Consider the following 22,194-nt stretch of genomic DNA (forward strand, 5'->3'; position numbering starts at 1 on the left):
TACTCCGTATGGAAAACCCTAAAGACTCCACCAAAAACTACTCAAACTGATAAATGAATTCAGTAAGGCTGCAGGACAAAATATTAATATACAGAAATATGTTGCATTTCTATACACTAACAATGAAGTACCAGAAAGAAATTAAGAAAGCAATCCCACTCATGGTTACACCAAAAATAATAAAATATTTAGGAATAATCTTAACCAAGGAGGTGAAGGACCTATACTACAAAAACTATAAAACACTGATGAAAGAAATTAAAGGAAAAAAAATGTCACATTCCAAATGTCAACATCTTAGGATCATCAAGGCTTAGGGAGTCTTTCACTGTTTTGTGATACTGGGAACTCATGACCTCAAAGAGTCTATCTCACTTGTAAAAAATCCTGACTTTTTATTGGGCAATAACTTAGAGGCTTTGCAACACTAACTTCTACTTCTGTCATTCTACATATTATATAACCGGTAATGAAAAACTGGATGAGGAACACACAAAGGGCAGTAATCGAGCCTTCACTAGGTCATGCCAATATGAATCGAAGCATGTACGGATGCCTGAGAACTATTCAGAAATGCCCCATGTCTTCTGTAAGCCACCCAACACCACACCTCACATTTTCCTGCTTCTTCATACATAACTGGATGTTCTCAACAACTGTGCAAGCGACACTGCTGAGACTGGATTTTGAGGTCTTCTTTGTAAGAGTGTCGAGTTTTGTTATGGCGAGCAAGTGACTTGCGGATCAGCTTGACCTGTCAAGGCACGGCTTAGAGCTTTGTTAGGGTAGGTTAGGGTAGCGCTGTTTCTGTGACTGCCTCTTTTGGGTTCTCAGTTAGATGCCAGGTGTGTTCAGCAAAGTTTTTCTACCCTGCTTGGCCAGAACTCTAACATCTCCTAACCTTGGTGACTTCTGGGATATTCCCTCAGCTCACAGCCCACCCACGCCCCTAGGCTTATTTTTTTCCAGACCTGGTGGAGTCTTGCCCTGTTGATGCACAGCGTAGTATTTGGCAAAAGACTCAAGAACCTCCTATATATAGGCTTCTGGAGCCCTTTCTTTGTACAGCTCACTCCTCAGCAATTCACTGCCCTGAAAAGTCCAGTCACCTTGGCAGTCCTGAATTACGATCTCTGTTTCCTCCATCTGATGAGTCTTCTGCTTTCTGTTGGGGCTCCCCTGCCCTCTGCTGCAATTTAGAAAGTGCCCCCGGGGGAAAAAAGCCAGGGTTGATGTGGAATCCTTTTCCCAAGGATTACATCCCCGAGCTATGTATTACCCAACGCCTAAAAACAGTGGGTTCATGTATTTTGTCCAATTTTAAAGTTGTCTGTGGCAGGAGGGTAAGCCTAACACCTTTGACTCCGTCGTGGCTAAGCATAACCAGAAGTTATGCTTGCTTAAAAAGACTGTTTCTTTAATTAGAATTTATTTTTTTCTAGATTTAATAGAACTTGAAGCTCTATCTTTAAAAGTCTGAGCTATTTCAAGGTCTAATTCCCAAAAGAAGTCCTAGAGAAAGAATTTCTAAAATGAAAAGACATACGAGAGTTTTTAATTATCCTGGAGTCTCCTCTGCTAGTCATATGCACATTTCTCTAATAGGGAAGGTGGAATATTCCCTAAGGAAAAGTAGAGTCAGTATTAAACATCATTATATGGAAAATTTAAATACATGCAGTAAGTCAGTGCCACCCAACTTTTTTTCAGATAATGGCACACATATAAAATGATAATATTTTGATGACATACTGCTGGAAGCCAAATGTTGTTGAAGGCCATCAACCCAGAGGGGGGTCCCAGCTACCTAAGGCCCTTTCCATCCACCTAGAGAGCAGAGGGGCTCACCATCCTACACTCCCATAACCCACTCAAAGCCCATGGGTTAGGATTTGCCACAGAAGTAACCTTTGAGTCCAGATGTCACTAAGAACTGAGCAAAAAGCTGAAATCAAATCTCGGTCCCCAGAAAGAGAACAGAATTTCTACAGACGTTATGAGAGGCAGGCAGGCAGGAATGAGGAAGGCCTGAAGGGGTTTTAATAGGAGACAAGCCAGAGCAGAAGCCCAAAGGCCTCGTTACTCACAGCCTGTTTCCCTCTTAGAAAAAGATGCTTCTATCTGGAGCGTCTTCAGAAAACAGCACCCAATAGGTAATTTCTGTGCTGGTCCAACCCCAGGGTCACCATTCACACTGGGCATCTCCCGGAGTTGTGGGGCATGGCCATATAGTTTGCACACAACAAATATACAAGAATAGCTTACTGATTTCATTATTTTATTTGCAGCTTATATAATCTTAAATTTCAGGAAATACTTATGCTTTTAGCCTTTTTTCTAATATCAGAATGAAAGACCTTCTATCCCCATAAATCTACCTCAAAAATCAGTAATCATGTGAAAAGGGGATATTTGCGGAGAGGACCTTTCCTGTGTACTTATGATTGGGCTTTAAGCATGACGTGTGCCATTAAAACATAAAGGCACATGAATAAGTCATACATAAAATGCAACTCATTAAGGAAGCACTTTTACATTTTTTTGGTCTATTTAAACATAATCAAGGATGCAAACTTATGCAACAGTTTTTTTTCACAGAAATTTCTCATTTCTACTTGTTAAGTCATTTACATTGAGATGACCATTTAATGTTAATTTTTTTTAAAGATTTATTTATTTGAGAAAGAGAGAGGGAACATGCACGTGCACAAGTGGGGGGAGGGGCAGAGGGAAAGAATCTTCAAGCAGACTCCCTGCTGAGTACGGACCCCCCCCCCACCGCCCCCGACCAAGGGGCTCAATCCCAGGGCCCACAAGATCATGACCTGAGCCGAAACCAAGAGTCAGACACTTAACTGACTGAGCCACCCAGGCGCCCATTTCATGCTAAATTTTGAAAGCTGTTTCTAATGATACTTTTGGCTCATCCAAACCACGTGGCTAATAACACAGTTTACCTCTCAAGGATACACATCCTACAGCTGACTTTTCATTTGCGTTTATGTTTAGAAAACGATATTGATTCTGTATCCTGACACATGCTTTTCTTCCATTAAAAGGGTAGTAGATATAGTAAAAAATCATCTTGCTTCATTGACAAAGACACTGGCATTTATAAAGCATCTTTCATTATGTTTTAAGAGATTTTCTTAGCTCCTGCACCACCTCTAAGAGGTAACAAAGAAAGTTGTTAAGGATGAAGGTGGGGGAGTATCTTCATTTCACAGATAAGGACCAGGAAGGAATATGAGGTAAAGGGCATAGCCATGATCATTATGAACATCAAGATCATCCAAGCCAGCTGTAGCAACTATTGGTAAATTCCTAAATGCCTACCTTCCATTTCCATTCTTCACCAGACAAATCTATATTTCAGTTTTCCTGTTAGGAAAACTTACTCCTCGGCATAAAAATTTGTTTGGGGGTCTTTTTCTCTATACTCAGCAAATTTAGCTTATAGGCCATATGCAGTGAGTGAAAAATACAATTCCCAGGTCAAATCTAGGCCCTCAGGCTGCTCAGCTGAGCCCAGGCCTGACTGGTAGAGTGTGGCTACATTTGTTTGCCATCTTGGGGGAGAAGGCTCTGATAAGGGAGATTTGCGGTCTTGTGTTACAAAGGATATTCCCAGGAAGACTGAGAACAAAACCAAGGTCCTTGAAATTCATGCAATTACTTATCAGGCAATTATTTACTAAACAGTGGGGCTCAAATCGCCTTGTAAGAAAAACAGACCAACCAACATTCTCTTAACGCTATCTTTGCAGAGCAAAAGTTTTTAATTTTGCCAAAGTTCAATTTAGCAGTATTTTCTTTCATGGACTGTGCTTTTGGTGTCATGTCTAACAACTCTTTCTCCTATGTTTTCATAAATAACATTTTGTGGTTTTTGCTTTACATGTACATCTATGTTACATTTTAGTAGATCTATTTTACATGTAGATCTACTCAGTCCATTCTGAGTTAATTTTTGCATCATGTATTAGGTTTAGGTTAGGGTATTTTTGTTTTTGTTTTGCTTATGGACTTCCAATTGTGCCAACACCATTTCTGAAAAGACTATCCTTTCTTTCTTAAATTCTCCCTGAACCTTTGCTGAAAATTAATTGGCTGTATTTTTTGGGTCTGTTTCTAGACATTCTATCTCGGGGGCCAGCAAACTATATAGCCCATGGACCAAATCTGGCCTGCTACCTATTTCTGTTCATCCCACTGAGAATAGTTTATACATTTTTAAATGGTTTTAAAAAACCAAAAGAAGAATATTTCAAGGAATGTGAAAAATCACACAAAATTCAAATTTAAGTGTCTATAAATAAAGTTTTATTGGAACTCAGCCATGCCCATTCATTTACTTCTATGACTGCTTTTGCATAGTTGCAATGAAGACCATCAAGCCTAAAATATTTACTCTCTGGCCCTTTACAGAAAAAGTTGGCCCAGCTCTGATCTAGAATGAGGATCCTTATATATATCCATGCAGAACCTCAGGGGCTCTCTGAATGCCATTGTAAAAAAAAAAAAAAAAAAAATGCTTGTAAGGACAGAAGCTTTAAATAGAACCTCTGAAAGCCCTGAGGAAGGCAGAAAAGGAATGCATTTAATAGCCAGCTACCCTTTCCAACTAGGACTAAAATATAAAAGCTTTAAGTAAAACTATTCTTAAAAGGATGAATTGTACTGCATTATCTAGTTAACCAGAAAATGGAGAACATTTAAGTCTAAAAGGTATTTATTTTTAATGATGTTTTTCTTAAATATCTCTCTGAGTCATAAACTAAGAAAAAACATTTGTAATGTGAAAGATGACAGGTTAATGTCATGAATATAAGGTATTTTTATAAAAATCAATTGGAAAATGACACATAACATTTTCAACTTGAGTAACCATTTTAAAAAATGCAAACACCTATCAGATTAGCAGAGATTAGAAAGAATGATAATATCCAAGGATGACAAGGACAGGAAAATACATTCGCACACACTCCTGTGGGGAGGCTAAATTGGCACAACCTTTCATAACACCACTCAAATACCTTTAAAAGGAACTGAGGCAGCATACAGTTAGCTATTTATCATCAAGAAATAATAACAACTATTAACATTTTTACAGCACTTACTCTGAGCGAGGCATGCTAAGTGATTTAGCTACTTTAACTCATTTAATCTTCGCAATGCCAGGAGGTAGGTACTAACATCACCCCCATTTCACTGATGTGGAAACTGAGGCACAGAGAAATTGAGCAATCTTCCCAAGGTTATACAAGTAGTAGAAAGTAGCAGAACTAATTACATGCACAAGAATTCACAAAGTGATGACTGCACACCACATGGTCTAAAATAAGGAAAACCTAGAAACAAGCTAAACATAAAAGAGAACTGGGGTACTTCGTACCATAGGACTCTAAGGAACCATTTTAACCGTGCTGCCAAAGACAGGCATGATATATTTTGAAAAAAGAGGGTTACAAAATAGTGTATGTGCTATGATCTTGTTTTTATTTTGAACTGTAATTTGTGTGTGTGTCTGTGTGTAAAACATCTGGAAGAATGCAGCTCAAACACGGAGAGGTGATTTTGACTTTTTTTGGTATTTATCTATTTATCTGTTTTCTTCTCATTTTTTCCCCAAAAGTAAGATTATTTATATAATACTATTTAAAAGTGCATCCCATGCCACCTTCCATCTCAGAAAAGCAGATTTTAATAAAATGCAAATGTGAATGTAAAGAGCTTTGAGATACTTTAATAAGACACAGGCTATATAACTATAATAAATTACTTTTCTCCTAAGAAAAGTCAAAAAATAAATAATAAAGGGGAATTTCAGGGAAAGTGCTGAACTGAATTTCAGGACAGTTCAATATATGAAGTAAAAACTTCCAGTCACTGGGCATTTGTTTTCTCTTCTTCCCATACTAACTTCTCAGAGCAGTAACGAGAATCAACTTTTATATTCCTAAAGCACTTTGAGCCTCAACATCTCATTTAATTCTCACAATGGCCCTCTCCAAGTAATACCAACAGAAAGGTTGGAAGTAGAAAACAGAAAGAGTTTCTCTAATTCCTTAAGACACCTGCAGGTTTTTCCTGTGTGTTGCAGGAGAAAAGTATTCCAAGATGGTGTTGCATGGATTACCAATGTCCCGCCGCTAAAACACAGCATTCTGGACGGAGATGACCGTTAGGCCAAACAGATGCAGGGTCCCTTTCAACAGTTTTACATCACTTACGGAGGCATAAAAAGCTGGGGCGACTTATCAACTGCAAACTCATCTGTCTATGAAAAATCTGCAATCATGGCCATCAAAATCTGGGGGTGGTACTGTTTTGACTGTCTACTGGTAAACGAAAGAGAAATTTTCTACCACCTCAAGTCCTGTGTTTACCAACCTCATCTAATTTTAAACTGTGGTTATGATAATAAATGAGCTCAGTGAGGAAGAGTTTTGATCAAACGTCCTCATGGTATCAGGATTCTTCTCTACAGTCCCAGTGTCCTGGTTACTTTAAAGAGGAAGACAAAGGGCGCCTGGGTGGCTCAGTCGTTGGACGTCTGCCTTCGGCTCGGGTCACGGTCCCAGGGTCCTGGGATCGAGCCCCACATCGGGCTCCCTGCTCAGCGGGAAGCCTGCTTCTCCCTCTCCCGCTCCCCCTGCTTGTGTTCCCTCTCTCGCTGTCTCTGCCTCTGACAAATAAATAAATAGTAATAATAAAAAAAAGGAGGAAGACAAAACAGCAGCAAACCGTATTCCTGGGGATTTCTAATGCTCTGAGGAGGAGAGAGATTGTGACTTCTGTCTCCGGGAAGGACCTATGCAGTGTAACAAGGCAGGCCATACCACAAGAAATACACCCTATGACATAAATGACTCATTTGCTGAACACGGGCATTCTTCAAATGTGTGTAAACCCAGATGATTCCAGACCTATGCTTAACTTCTTCATTCACTCATAAACCACCTTTAATCCTAGCACTTTAGCTCTGCTAAAAGCTCCAGCCGCGCAGAGAGAAAGGGCCAAGGCCAGCAATCCGTTTAGCTGATGGGCTTTCTTATACCAGCCTGAGAACCTTTCTTGAGATTCCTAAAACCACTTCTCTTGGAAGAAACATCCTTACTTCCTGTGGGGCGGGAAGCAAGGAAGTGTGAAAACATTTCTCCCGTGAATAAATGTTTCAATTAATGAATTAATCAGAGGGAGGCAGGAAGGGAAAATAAACATTAGAACAAACAAAAGAACATATAATCACAGAATGACTTAAGAAGGAGCTCAGGACTCCCACCTTTCTCTCCCTCCCTCCCTCCTCCCTTCATTCCTTCCTCTTTCTTCCTTCCTCCCTTCCTTCATCTTTCTTCCTTCCTCCCTCCCTCTCTCTCTTTCTCACTCTTTCTTTCTTTCTTTCTTTTTTCATGCTAAAATCCAGCAGAAAACTAAGTGGTACCGAGCCAGAAGAAAAGAGGGAGGCAAAATCTGCCTGCATGGAAGCAAGTGGAAGGAAGGGGGAGAAGAGGGCTTCAGACACAGAAAGAACCAACATTAGCCCGGAGCCGAGTTCATCATTTCCTCTGCACTGATTATCATTTCATTTCTGTGGCGGTAACAGTGGAAGGAGAAAGTCATGGATAATCCTGACCCTAAGAGATCAGAAACATGCATACCAACATGCAAGAAGATGGGGTAATGGCATAGTAATACCGCTTTCCTAATTAAATAATGATAATGTCTTTAAGGTACAAAGAAAATCTGATAGGCACTTGCCCTAGATATCCAGCAACAGAGGATGACTCAGTGAGTAGACAAGTTGCCTCTGGAAGCACCTGAGCCCCACCTTCTAGGAGCATCTGAGAGCCCCACAAGGCAGCTCAGGCAGCTCAACCCTGCCCTGGTTCTGCCCCTGCCGTGCTTGGAGACCCTGGGAAAGTCGCTTCCATGCTCTAGGCCTCCGGTCCTTCTCCGTGATCTGCACAGGACACCCGTGGTCCCACCTAACTTCCAGGGCCGCCAGGAGGGAAAGGAATGGTGACGAGGGGCCCTGGGCTCCTGCTGCCAGCCACCCTGGGAGGATCCTGCACTGGGCAGCCATGGTCTTGCACATAAATTGACCCATTACTAAGTCAGGTGCTCAAGAGTTGTCTAGAAAGGAGGAGGGTAGAGATGAAGTCTGTAGTCCTAACTCCGCCCTCACAGCAGGTCAAGCTCCAAATATTTAAAGATCCCTGGTTTGATATATCCTGAGGAAAAGGTGAAACTACCACTTCGTATTTTTTTTAAGATTTTTTATTTATTCATTTGAGAGAGGGAGAGAGAGCAAGTGAGAGCACGAGTGGGGGAAGGGGAGAGGAAGAGGGAGAAGCAGGCTCCCAGCTGAGCAGGGAGCCCGATGCGGGGCTCGATCCCAGGACCCCGGGATCATGACCTGAGCCGAAGGCAGACGCTTAACCGACTGGGCCACCCAGGTGCCCCACTTTGTATTTTTTCTTCTATTTCTACCTTTATCTAATCTTCTGGCTTCCCTCTTTCTTTAGGGTCCATCTATCAATTTCCTTCCCCTTCCTTCCATCTTCACTGCTCCATGATTTTTATCAATAATATTATTTCTTAGTGTTCACCTTCATGTTCTCAGATAGGCTTATACCCATGAAGAAACGGGGGGAGGGTTGTGTCTGCTTTGTTAGGGGTCAAAGACACAACTCCTCAGGGGAGCTTTTTAATAAGAAACACATACTTAAAGGTCCTAGTTTACAAAGGGCTCACGTGGGCAGCCCTTCCTTCCGGGTTAGGGGGGCTGAGGCCAGGAGACTGTCGGCCAAGGGCAGGAACATCGGCCCTCTCTGCAGCTGGGCTCGCTCTCCCCCAGGTGGCAGTGGTCAGAGCAAGGAGCACCCGGTGGCGGCCACCGTTACAGCTGAACCCCAGCCTGGCCTGCACCAGGCTGCTCTCGGCCTTTATCCAGGGAGCTTCTCTGGTTGGAAACCAGACCCAGAGTCTTCTGAACCCTTTCAACCATGCTCTGAGCACAAATCACGAAAGCAGGGATGGGGGCGGCAGGAACACAGATGAAGGAGCTATTTTTGAGTGACTGGAAATCAAAGCTAAACACAGGTGTGTTCTGTGCAAGTAGAAATGTTCCCAAATCCACAAGAATTCTTTATAAATAAACTAAAAAACAAACCATTTGGGTTGCCACATTTCATCCTAGTTTCCAGGGACACACACAAATAGTTCAGGTCTTTGCACATTATTTCAGGAACCGTGGAGGGCTTACAGACCCCACTAAGGGTGTCTGACTCATTTTCTAGAAAGCTACACGAAATGACAATCTAGGGCTAAAAATGAGGGCAACGCCTGCCCTGTGACTCCTGCCACAGCACAGAAAAACAGGACAAAGGGAAACCACCTTAGCTGACTCTGAAAGAAAAACACCAGTGGAATTGGGGTAAATCGAGAACCTCTCCAGCCAAAGTCGAATTTAGACAACAACGATTCGATTCAGGCTTTTCATCTCAACTCATACATACAATAAAGAAGCATATCAAAATACATATTAAACAAATCATAGTGAAGCTCTTCTCTTTACAATATCAACAGCACACATTCATCTAAATGACTTTCTAGGTGATCCTTTAACTCCGAGGAAGATTTAAGAATTTTCTACAACGTCAGCAGGGTGTGACAGACTCAGACTCCATTTTCCCCCACTTTTCAGCAAGTAAAATACTTATGGCATATTTTTTCTCCAAATTCTTGCTGAAATCTCACCCCTTGTGAATTTTGAGCTATTTTCAGGCAAATCTGCCACCACTGTTACCCACCTCATATCATGGTGTTCCTGCCCCAGCAGTGAACTGGGCTCAGTCACAAGAGCCCTTCCTTCCCCATTTCCACGGTCAGAGAAAGAACACCTTAGCAAATCCTCATGGCAGCCCTGTGAGGTCCACTTTCTGGCTGGGGACACTGAGGCTCAGAGGGGTTAAGTTAAATGCCCAACGACACACAGCCATGAATGGTGTTGCCAGGATTCAAACCCTGGTTTCTCTGAGCGGGTAGCCGACATGGCACTTGTCATTTTAAAATGCTTCCAATCAAGTGGAATGCTAGGTCAAGGCTGGTGGATATTTTATGGCAATAAAAGTCAAAACCTGCTGAAGGACAGGATATCAAGAGACCTGATTACACAGACCATATAAAATAATAATAAAACAAAATTGATAGTGCACAGGGGACATTTTTAAGTAACAACCTAAAAATGGGCCCAGGTACATAATGCAGCATGAGTTAAGACTGGCTGTATTATTAGCTATTGAAAAACCAGCTAACTGGGTTGGAAGAGGGCGTTCTGGGCAGCAGGAACATGGCGTGGTTCAAGTGAGGGAGGATGCACGAGCAGGATGGGGACATCCCAGGAGAGTTTGTTGTACAACAGTGATGTGGACCAAGGCCAGAAAGCCCGAGTGAGGCCAGAGTGCCCAGGCAAATGAGTGCCAGGAGAATCTAGCTGGATTTGACAATAAAGGAGAGGGAAGTTGCTAAAGACTTTCACTGGAGCAGAGGGGTCCCATGAGCAAAGCACCATTAGGGGATGATAAAAAGAGGGGGCTGGGGTGCCAGCATCCCTCCACCGCTGGCCTCCCTAGGGTTCTCCTCCGGAGCAGGTGCCGTGGAGGGAGCAGGATCAAGGGGCAAGGATAACGAGGTCACGTTTTGCAAATGTCATAATACTATCTATAAGCTGCTCCAGTTTCTAAACTGTGCCTAATTGCACAAAGCTATGAAAGTGGGGACATCCGGCACAATCCCGGACACTCCTGAGAGCAGCCTTCCACATCTGTCTGTTCATTTCTCCCGGCCGTGTCCATGGAGGATGGAACCAGGAGAGAGTCTCTTTCTGACTAAACTCTTTAGAAAAATTGAATTCTTTTTATCAGACTGGATCTCAAGCTGGTAGGAACAAAAACATCAAGATGAATGTGTTCTCATCATATGTAATCAAATGAAAAGAACAGGAATACAATATATTAAGGTAGAGATAGATGTATTCAGATAAGAGACCATCCGTGGTGGTTTTTTTCCCCCCAAAACCTTATTAAATATTATTGATACATCTGGCTTTCAGTTAAAATGAGGCTGCCCCCTCCGAACGAAAAGAAAAACACAAACAGCAAAGTGCCCCCCTCCCCCACTGCAAAGAATGGGTTATTGCACCCTCTGGTTGCCTTATCATCACAGGGGAAAGCGATCTACCCCTTTCCCTGTAGGACTAAGTATCTGTGCTAATTATCGAAGTATTTATATTATGCTTTATACCTATTTAATAACTTCTTTATTCCGAGTGTTTGGTGAAGGGTATGGCTCAAAATAGGAAACGTGCCGCGCAGAAGCCGCCTGAAAGGAGGCATGGCTTAAGGATGAGGGGAAGGATGGGAAAGAAGGAGAAGAACCGCTTCTGCCTCCTTGGCGGAAAGGAACAAGAAGGGCTGCAGTTTACCCTGCTCTGATTTCCTCCTGCCACGGAAAACACTTACAGAAATATGCTAAAATGAATGTGGGGAGAATAGCTTACAGGTAAGACAATGGGCAAGTTCTTGGCCCCTCAGCAGGTTTGTGAGTAGTCTGCTATTCCAGAAAGGCGTTCTTAGCACTGTTTAGCGTACCACTGTCATATGGATAAGGCCCGCACTCTCCCTAAAATAATTTGATCTTTGGCGAGCTGCTTAACCTCTGGGGTCATTAATTCCCTGGCATCTTTGGCCCAGGCTCTTACAACAACTTCTACAATCATTTCTTAAAGATAAGTGTCGCGGACTATAAAGGCAAATCGTACCCATCACTTTATGGACACATGTCGGGGTGGAGGAAGGGGGCAGGCAAACACGGTGATCCCCTCCCTCTCAGTAATGGCCACAGGAGCGAGACCCAGGGCCTACCTCCCCCACCCTAACCCCTGTTCTCTCTCCCCCTTCCCTGCACTCTCCACCCTGCCACTGCTTTCTAGCCCTGCATGAACACAGGCAGCCACGATGATCCCCAAGTCACGCTTGTGCCGAGAGCATCACGCGTTCCCTGCCACTCACTTGGACCTCAGAATAAAGCCACTTACACATCTTAAAGGTGGGTCAGCTTTTCACCGTATTAGACCATCATGAGAATCCTGTATCTCAGACAAAATGCCATATATTCTAGGAATCATTTAAATATCTTCCAACCACCTACTTGGCGAGTACCATTGCATGAAAGCATAAACAGTACACGGTTCAGGCCCTGTTAAGCTGTATCACTTCACACAGATGTTATAGCTCTCTGTATGTTTACAGGACTCTGCCTGTAATGATAATAAAATCATCCAACCTTCTTAGCCCAGACAAGACAAGCAAAATTCTCTCAGGCATACTACCTGCCTTTGATCTGAACAGCAGTCTTTACCCGTTTGCTGCCTGGGAGGCATGATCTGCCTTTTTAAAGCCCCTCTTTGGATACCTCATGACACAGCTTTGCAGCCAGGGCTGCTGTGCAGGGCGGACTCTCCAGCCAAGCAGACCGCCTTCTGGGTTAGCCGTCCTGGGATGGAGTTTTCCACCGGGCCATGCCAATCTGCAGCTGGCTCCAAGGCCAAAAGAATCTATTTGGTTTTCAAGTTTGTTCATTCACCTGCATACACTGGGCTTGGCCTGATCAAGGGGAAAGATGCAAGATTCTTCCTTGCAAGTTCAGGAAGTGAAAATCAAGTGTTTCAAGGCCGAAACAAAAGCGTGTATTGTCCAGTAATGCCTCGAAGTGGTTCGCAGTTTTAAAGGCAGGAGGGAACCTTTGCTTACCTTATTGATGAGAGTCACTATATCTCCTTCTTTGATTGTCAATTCATCGTCATTCTGTGCCTCATATGGAAATATTACTTTGCAGTAATCCTTGGCTGTAAGAAGAAAAGAAAACACAACCTTTACAATACTTCATCTAACGGGCTGGCCCCGGAAAAGATGCCCTCTCTCACATTAACTTCAGGGAAAAGCACAATTAACAGATAGGATATAACGACTGCATAAAAGAAAGGGTCACCCTCAGGAAACCACCTAAGATTGCTCATTTGGGGCTCATGCTTATTTATTCTCTTCATTTTTTCCCCCTCACAAATCACGTGATGTCATCAAGTGCCATTGACTGCTTTGTGTCTCTCAGGCGGAAAAGCAAAAAGGTTTCCTTGGTCTCAGATATATATTTTATGTACTCTTTATTTTATATACCATTTTATATACTCTTTGGGTGCATGCATAAGCAGACATAATCTACAAAGAGCAAAAAGCTTAACTTCTGCCCTCTTTGCTTTCTTCCACACATCATTAAATCAGAAACAGGGTATCTGTGTATGTTAAAAGCTGACATGGTACTCAAAACAATAAAAAAGACTCCATTATGGTACATCTCCCGAGACATATATTTGTATGTGAACATGTGTCAACCACAAACAGCCAACAAATACCCACTAAATGTTCTTTATACACATGTGTATACTGGGGAGACAAACTTGTTCAAGTATGTCCCATGGCCTTTCTGTGGGAACCTGCCTATTTAGGTGGGGATGTTCATCAGCAAGGATGTCCATCAAAGAGAGAAAAACACTAAAGCCACTGAAAACCAGTTCAAATGTGCCATCAATTATATGCTTTTGAAAGTCTATCTGATGTGAGGGGCGCCTGGCTGGCTCAGTCAGAAGAGCGTGCGGCTCTTGATCTCGGGGTCGTGAGTTCGAGCCCCCACGTTGGGTGTAGAGATTGCATAAATAAATAAATAAACTTAAAAAAAGAAAGTCTATTTGATGTTAAATCTTCTCTATTTACACAAAAGCACCAGTTTAGAAGAGAGCAAAAACATTTGTCAGGTAGCTGGGAAAGTAAAACTTGGAAAAGTGGGGCTCGATGACTTAGGACAGAAGGTAGAAAGAAAAATTCCAGAGAATTAGTATCTACTGGGACAGGCATTTATTATTCTGCAGCTAAGTCAACAATCCTAATGGCTTTGAATGGCCTTAGATATTTCCCAAGGATCAGGCCAGTTCCTGCAGACAGATCATAACCTAGAGCTATATACACAAGTATCAATTATATTGTCCCTAGTACAATTTATATGACTGAAATGTGGGGGGTTTATTATGGTTAATGTTACATCAATCAAAGAGAGTGCTATATAAAATAAAGGCAATAAAAAGATTTGTAATACAGACACACTGTGGTCTAGGGTCGGTTCAGATATGATGAGAGGGCGGGGAGGAGAGAGGGAGAGGGGTCAGGGAAAGAGAGGGACTCACTTTCTGTGGCAAATGTTTTCGCTTTCTGTCCAAAGGACAGAGTATATCAGTTACATTCCCCATCCTAGTCTTGGAAACCTTCCATCTTAGGTACTCTGGGCCCCTGATGCCTTTTGCTCATTAAGCCACGCTGAGGGGCACTAGTTCTAAATCCCATCAATATTTAATCTGTCTAAAGATTCCTAGGTCCACAGAGTTACTAACGTTTCGTCTCTCTTTAATTAGTAATAGCAAACCTTCCAAATTCTGAATCAGCCAAATATTCTAAAAGGAGGGAAAAAGTAAAGCATCTTTAAATTGGATAATGACAGCTCTTTACCAATTTTCCTATTGACTGTGCTAGTGAAATATGACTATGCAACCTCAAAACTTACAACACTGAAACAAATACAGCATTATTGAAGAACTGCCCTGCAGAGTCCCAGTTTGAAGAATAATTCATTGTATCGAAATCATGGAACTATTTTACAAACAAGGTAAGACACCCGCGGTCAACAAAGGAAAAAACAAGCATTGTTTCTATTCCTTTCCACCAAAAAAGTTCATTAAGTGTGGTAGACATTGGTTCACAGGAGCCATTCCCCATCCTTTTCCCAGTTCATATAATCCTGCTGCAATCGGGTATTACATTTGGGAATAGGGAACCGCCCACAACTGTAGAAATGAATGAGATATGTCTAGGCAAATAACGTTAATCTCACTCCCCTTTGTCGGTGATTGGTTTAGGGGCGGGCATGTGATCTGCTTCCAGCCAATGAGATGTGAGAGGAAATCTGCTGGGAGGGGGAAGGAGGCTGTTAGATTTTGTTCCCTGACTAAAAAAAGGGTTGTGAAGAAAATAGTTGCCCCTGCCTTTCTGCTTTTAACACTGTTTCATCCTTGTTGGAACACAGTATAGTGTTCAGCACTGTTGCAGTCATAGTTCAGCCATGAGAGGAAAGCCAGGAAAATCACAGAGGAGGGGACTCTGAGTCTTGACACCATTGAGATGTCTGTCGAATTAACCAACGTCAGGGGGCCTGTCTCTGGATCCCTTGTTACCTGACTCCATAAAACTGTATTGCTTACCACTACTTTATGGCTGCATAGGTATTTATCACTCAAAGCAGAAGGTACCCTGGCATGAAGGAACTCAGTAGAAGAGGACACCTCCAGTTGCCTCCCCTGAAACACTTGACTATAACCTGCCTCCACTCAAAAAGCCTCTTCCTATACATCTGTGTCACTCCCTCTCCCCCATCTCTTCCCTTGCTACCTCAAGAACTGGCCCATAGCAGGGGGTCAATAAATGACTGTGCAATTGACTTGTAACCAACATAGTGAGAAAATATTTATAAAAAAGTACTAGTATGCCTTTAAAATGTTTCAGGGGCCCATTTTGTTTTCTGCTCAGTTTCGCTATTAGTTAAGGAGGGCAAGTGTCCCCCTGCCTTTTTTTTTTTAACAGCTTTAATGACATGTAATTTTTATACCAGAAAATTCACTCATTTTAATTGTACAGTATGAATAGTTTTAATAAATGTATATAGTTGTATGACCATCAACATAACCTAGTTTTAAAACATTCCCACCATGTATGCCGTTTTATGTGTGAGGCATTAGACACAGTATTATCCAAAGGCACCAATTTCAGATAAAAGGAGGAGCTATGGGTACCAGTGGCTACTGTCAACTACCATTGGCCATGAAGCAGGTTTTGACATCAGGCTCACCCTTTTTGCATCCCCATAACTTGATGCAGCCCCCACTCAATGTTTCTTGCTCTCCTAGTGATACCTACAACGTGGAGGAAAATTTGAGGGACAGCTAAACAGGAGGAGAGTGTTCTGGGCCAGGAGTCAGGACAGTCAAGACTAGGTTCAATCCTAGCTGGGCTGTCCCGAGCATAAAAATCTGAGGCAACTACAAGATAGCTTTGCACCTCAGTGTCCTCAGGTGTAAAATGAGAGACTGGCCAAGGAGGGATGAGAGGAGAGTTTGGTTAACTTCAGCAGAACACTTTTTAGCAAATTGCAACTTATTCCAAAACTCCAAAATAAAACAACTAAAAACAGAGCTGCTCTGGTTAAATTAGAGAGTGGGGCTGGCCCATCTCCCACCCAGGCCCCCAAAACTATCTCAATGACGCTCTGGAGGCTGCAAAAGACACACTGGACTAGACCTGAGTTCCAGCAACTCTGACATTTCATGGCTCTAGTCACGGGCGCTGTAACTCAGAACACCCCTGATCAAACTTGGCAACCATAGGCTCACATTTTAAGTTATCATGATATATTTGAAATTAAGAATTTGTTTTTACTACTGAGGCATTTGGGTCCTAATTCAGCAGTACTGGAAAATAAAAACATGCCATCAGTTTGGATGTACCAATGGTTTTAAGATACTAAAAAAATAACAAGTGAAAAAATAGATTAACTCTGAGACTAGGATTTTATTTTCATAGTATATGGAACGAAGATGTTTCCTACTTTAATTCAAACATTTATTGAGGCAACACCATGAAAAAACTAATACCTGGGGAAAGGCAAGGGTGAGAGGACGATAAGAAGAAAAGACAAATGCTGGAAGAAGCACAGACTCACTCTGATGGGATATGGCTGTGGTGTTGCAGAAGAAGTCATGATTACATTCAGGAGGGAGTTCACAAAGGAGGAGGCATTTGATATGTCTTGAAAGAAGAATATAATTCCAAATGCTTTCTGAATGTGGGAAGATTAGGAATTTTAAATGGGTAGTAGACAGAGATGGAGAGGAAAGGAATGAAATGAATTTTTGGAGGCAGGCATTTTCCATCTATTCCTCAATTAGATGGATTTTTTTTTTAAAGATTTTATTTATTTATTTGACAGAGACAGAGATAGCGAGAGCAGGAACACAAGTAGCAGGAGGGGGGGAGGGAGAAGCAGGCTTCCCCCCGAGGAGGGAGCCCGATGTGGGACTCGATCCCAGGACCCTGGGATCATGACCTGAGCCGAAGGCAGACGCTTAACGACTGAGCCACCCAGGCACCCCAATTAGATGGATTTAATTAGTCCAAGATTAAATAGACATGAATGCCCACATGCACATAAAAAAAAGAAAGGCACAACTTACCCAGCAATTGGTCTCTATTTTTTTCAGAAAGATTAAAAAAAAAAAAAAACTAATGAATTACCCTAAGACTGAAGTCCCAATCAATTCTTGAGCTTTTTTGTCTTTTTTTTTACATTTATGTATTTATTTTCAAGTAATCTCTATACCCAATGTGGGGCTTGAACTCACAACCCTGAGATCAAGAGTCACATGCTCTTTTGACTGAGCCAGCCAGGCGTCACTTGAGCTTTCTGTCTTAGAGTCCTTTAAGAATCTGATTAAAAAAACAGTGATTCTCTCTTTCCAGAAAAAGGAAAAAAAGACACATTCCAAGGTGCAGAGAAAATGTAGTGTAAGATATCAGAAGGTTCAAGGAGCCTGAGACTTTTGCCTATTTCCAAATCAAGATCCCTATACTAATTACTGATTGGTATTCTAATTTTAAGAAACTTGTTCTAAAAGAATCCAATCAAGAAATGGGCAGAAGACATGAACAGACATTTTTCCAAAGAAGACATCCAAATGGCCAACAGACACATGAAAAAGTGCTCAATATCGCTCGGCATCAGGGAAATCCAAATCAAAACCTCAGTGAGATACCACCTCACACCAGTCAGAATGGCTAAAATTAACAAGTCAGGAAACGACAGATGTTGGCAGGGATGCGGAGAAAGGGGAACCCTCCTACACTGTTGGTGGGAATGCAAGCTGGTGCAGCCACTCTGGAAAACAGTATGGAGGTTCCTCAAAAAGTTGAAAATAGAGCTACCATATGATCCGGCAATTGCACTACTGGGTATTTACCCCAAAGATACAAAAGTAGGGATCCGAAAGGGTACGTGCACCCCGATGTTTATAGCAGCAATGTCCACAATAGCCAAACTGTGGAAAGAGCCAAGATGTCCATCGACAGATGAATGGCTAAAGAAGATGTGGTATATATATACAATGGAATATTATGCAGCCATCAAAAGGAATGAGATCTTGCCATTTGCAACGACGTGGATGGAACTGGAGGGTATTATGTTGAGCGAAATAAGTCAAACAGAGAAAGACATGTATCATATGATCTCACTGATATGAGGAATTCTTAATCGCAGAAAACAAACTGAGGGTTGCTGGAGTGGGGGGTGGGGTGGGAGGGAGGGGGTGACTGGGTGATAGACACTGGGGAGGGTATGTGCTCTGGTAAGCGCTGTGAATTGTGCAAGACTGTTGAATCTCAGATCTGTACCTCTGAAACAAATAATGCAATATATGTTAAGAAAAAAAAAGAAGAAGAAGGTAGCGGGAGGGGAAGAATGAAGCGGGGGAAATCGGAGGGGTAGATGAACCATGAGAGACGATGGACTCTGAAAAACAAACTGAGGGTTCTAGAGGGGAGAGGGGTGGGAGGATGGGTTAGCCTGGTGGTGGGTATTGAGGAGGGCACATTCTGCATGGAGCACTGGGTGTTATGCACAAACAATGAATCATGGAACACTACATCTAAAACTAATGATGTAATGTATGGGGATTAACATAAGAATAATAATAAAAAAAACTTGTTCTATTAAAACCCCAAGAAGTCCAGTCATGATTCACATACCCCCAACAAAAAACACATTATTTCAATCTCTAAACTTCTACAAATTTACATGAGATTAAAAACAGACCATTTAAGAAATTGAACTCACATGCCCACAGCCCATGACTCCCTTCAGATGGTTTTATAATCTATTCATATAAAAAACAAACAAACAAACTTAAAAAAATACCCTCAGCTTAAAAAAAAATAAAGCAGAACAAACAGAATAAACATATCAGCAAGCAGAACACACACACACACACACACACACACACACCAAGGAAATAACATTAAATCCAGGACCTTTTTCTGGACTCTGGACTCAATTTTTAGGACATTGAAGATTAAAATCCCATGTAGTTCTGGTAGGAAGCCTTCCAGAACTTCTAGCAGTGGTGGAAAGTACCAGGTCACCCTTAGAATTCTTTTCCTCTGGGACACCAGAACAAAAGTGTCAAGCTCAGTGTTTCTACTTTCACCAACATCAAAACCTAAAGTTCTTTCATTAAAGTGACAAATATTATCTGAGGCACTATGGGTTCATAATCATGTATCCGGAAGGCCTGGGGACAGAATTTTCCAGATTTTAGAAAGGAAATGTATTACATCCATACAACAGATAACATCCTCAGCTGGGGTCTGGGGCTGCACCCAACCATTAAATACATTAAAATTCTGCAGCAAATGGATGATTTGTCCCCCCAAATAGTATAAATGAAGACTCTACATAAATGCATGCTAGTCCAGGACAAGTTTTATCACTCAACAAGTGATAAAACCTTTTAGTTTTCCAGATTTTTGTATTTTGGAAATGCACTAAGGGTATGGACTTGGGTCACATTCTGGGGGAAAGAGACTTAAGTTAAATAAGACTGATACCTGGTTCTCAAGGAGCTTATAACCAAGGAGAAGGAATGAGGCACAGAGCTCTTGACAAGGCAACAGTGAAGGAAGGATAGAGTGATGCCTTCAGTTTAAAGCAGCAGAGGATCATGAATGGGGAATCATTTCCCAAAGGAAAGAGTCAGGCTCCCTTCTTAGAGGAGTAAAATGGCACCGGGCTCTGTACAATGTTCTAGGACTTTGACCAGAGGAGAAGGAGTTGGGGGTTGGTGGGGTTCCCCAACCATTCCTGATGGCAAGAATGATGTGGGGCACCCTTTGCTTCTATGCCTTCCCAGATCCCCTTCTCTGGGGGTTGCCATCAACAGGTCTGAGGTGGGATCAGCGATCCACAAGCACCCCAGTGATTCTCATGAACAGGGAAGCTTAAGGAACAGTCTACATCAGTGGTTCTCACGCATGAGTGGGCATCAGCATCAGATGAAGGACGTGTGAAAACAGAACCCCCGAGGTTCCTGATCCTCGAGAACTGGGCAAAGCCTGGGGATCTGCGTCTCTAACAAGTTCCCAGTTGATGCTGCTGGTCCAGGGACCACGCTGTGAGAGCCACCGATCCAGCCAGGAGTATTAGCAAATATTCAATGCAAGAAAGAAACAAAACAACGGTGGGGACCTGGAGGGTGGGCCAGTGTGGTGGCGGTGCCACGGCTGGGCGTGCTGTATGATAGATCTGGACAGAAAATCCAGCCCTGGGTCGGTCTGAGGATCCGGGGCTGGTTGGGGAGGGCTGGAGAGAATCCTAAGCTTGTCATTTGCTCAGTAAATATTAACTAAGCGTCCACTGTGCGTCCAGCAGCGGAGATGCAGCAGTGGCCTTGTAAAGCTTACTACAGTCTGCACCAGCAGTTCGCAAATAGGGCTCGTTTGCTCCCCAGGGGACACCAGCAAAGCCTGGAGACATTTGTGGTTGTCACAGCGGGAGGGGGTGGTAACGGTGATTGGCATCAAGTGTATGGAGGCTAAGGATGCTACTAAACATCCTGTAACGGACACAGAACAGTCCCCACAACAAAGAGCGATCTGGTCCAAATATTAATAGTGCCAAGGTGGAAAAACCCTGGTCTACACTCAAATTCAGACAGGGAAACGAAACACAGGCACACGTCCCTATGTTGTCAACTCAAGCCCAATGCCTGCCTCCATGAAAAAGCTGTCGGCGACCCCAAATCACAACGACCGCCTCTAGTCCTAGGTGCTGTTGCGAATTTGACGTTCAAATTATTTCACAACTATGAATTATGGCACTTTTTAATCTCTCGCTTTAAAAGGAGGAATTTAAAAAAAAGAAAAAGAAAAAGAAAAAAAAATCGGACAAGCAAAGCCTTTCTGTCTTCTAGCCCAGAGCTCACCACGGCTCCTCTTGGTGGCACTTTCTCCTGCTCAGGTGGTGGGAGGTTCTGGGTCTTTGGGAGAAAGGAAATCCACAAGGATAACACAAAGGGAGTTAGCTTGTATCCTCCAAGAGGACTGTACTTGAAAACCAGGTCTTCAGCAGCATAGGCAGCCTGGGCACCCTCCCAGGGAGACCCCCACTGGGAATCGGGACAGCAGGTATCTGCGCTGGAGGCACATGACGCGACCCTGGGACGCTGAGCCTGAGCGCGTTAGGACACATCAAGTGTGGGCGGCTCTACAGCACCGACTAGGACACTGGTTTCAAACTGGACGTACCCAAATAGGAGATTTACGGGAGACAAGTGAACAAAAACACCTGCACTGAAAAGGTAGCATAAAAGAGCTCCCAGGTAAGGCTGGGGGAAAAAAAAACCAACATAAGGAAATCGACCCCTTTTTCTGCTATTTAAACATGTGGTGCAAAAGCAAAAATTAGCTCAGAATGAGAGAGTAAAAATCTGCATAGCCATTCATCACGCCAGCGTACCAAACGCAGACACAGACAGCTGCAACGTGAATGGGAAATAGGATTTCTCCCAAGCACACAGTGCAGCTGGAAAGGGTCCTAACACCCTCTTCTCCGAGCACTACTGCTTTCTTACTCCCAGAGAAAGTTGGTCCTCTAAAACCACAGACTATCAGAAATTTTGCTTTTGTTTATATCATATCAGTCAGAATGAAATGTTCCACTCGGGGCGCCTGGGTGGCTCAGTTGGTTAAGCAACTGCCTTCGGCTCAGGTCATGATCCTGGAGTCCCGGGATCGAGTCCCACATCGGGCTCCCTGCTCGGCGGGGAGTCTGCTTCTCCCTCTGATCCTCCCCCTCTCATGCTTTCTGTCTCCCATTCTCTCTCAGATAAAGAAATAAAATCTTTAAAAAAAAAAAAATGTTCCACTCTTTTTTTTTTTAATTTTTTTTAAATGTTTTATTTATTTATTCATGAGAGTCAGAGAGAGA

General features: G+C 42.8%; 1 protein-coding gene across 5 annotated transcripts in view; it reads right to left on the minus strand.

The window, feature by feature from the left end:
• The window catches only part of SH3KBP1 (SH3 domain containing kinase binding protein 1), a 335,649-nt gene that overhangs the window by 73,189 nt on the left and 240,266 nt on the right, over nucleotides 1–22,194 (minus strand). For all 5 annotated transcript variants that reach the window (XM_035000518.1, XM_035000513.1, XM_035000502.1 and 2 more), the window contains one exon: nucleotides 12,816–12,910. In XM_035000518.1, the coding sequence (XP_034856409.1) occupies nucleotides 12,816–12,910 (95 nt within the window). The remainder of the gene's footprint in view (nucleotides 1–12,815; nucleotides 12,911–22,194) is intronic.

Source organism: Mirounga leonina, unplaced genomic scaffold (assembly GCF_011800145.1).
Source record: "Mirounga leonina isolate KUSES-001 unplaced genomic scaffold, KU_Mleo_1.0 Mir_101595, whole genome shotgun sequence".
In the NCBI taxonomy this organism is placed as follows: domain Eukaryota; kingdom Metazoa; phylum Chordata; class Mammalia; order Carnivora; family Phocidae; genus Mirounga; species Mirounga leonina.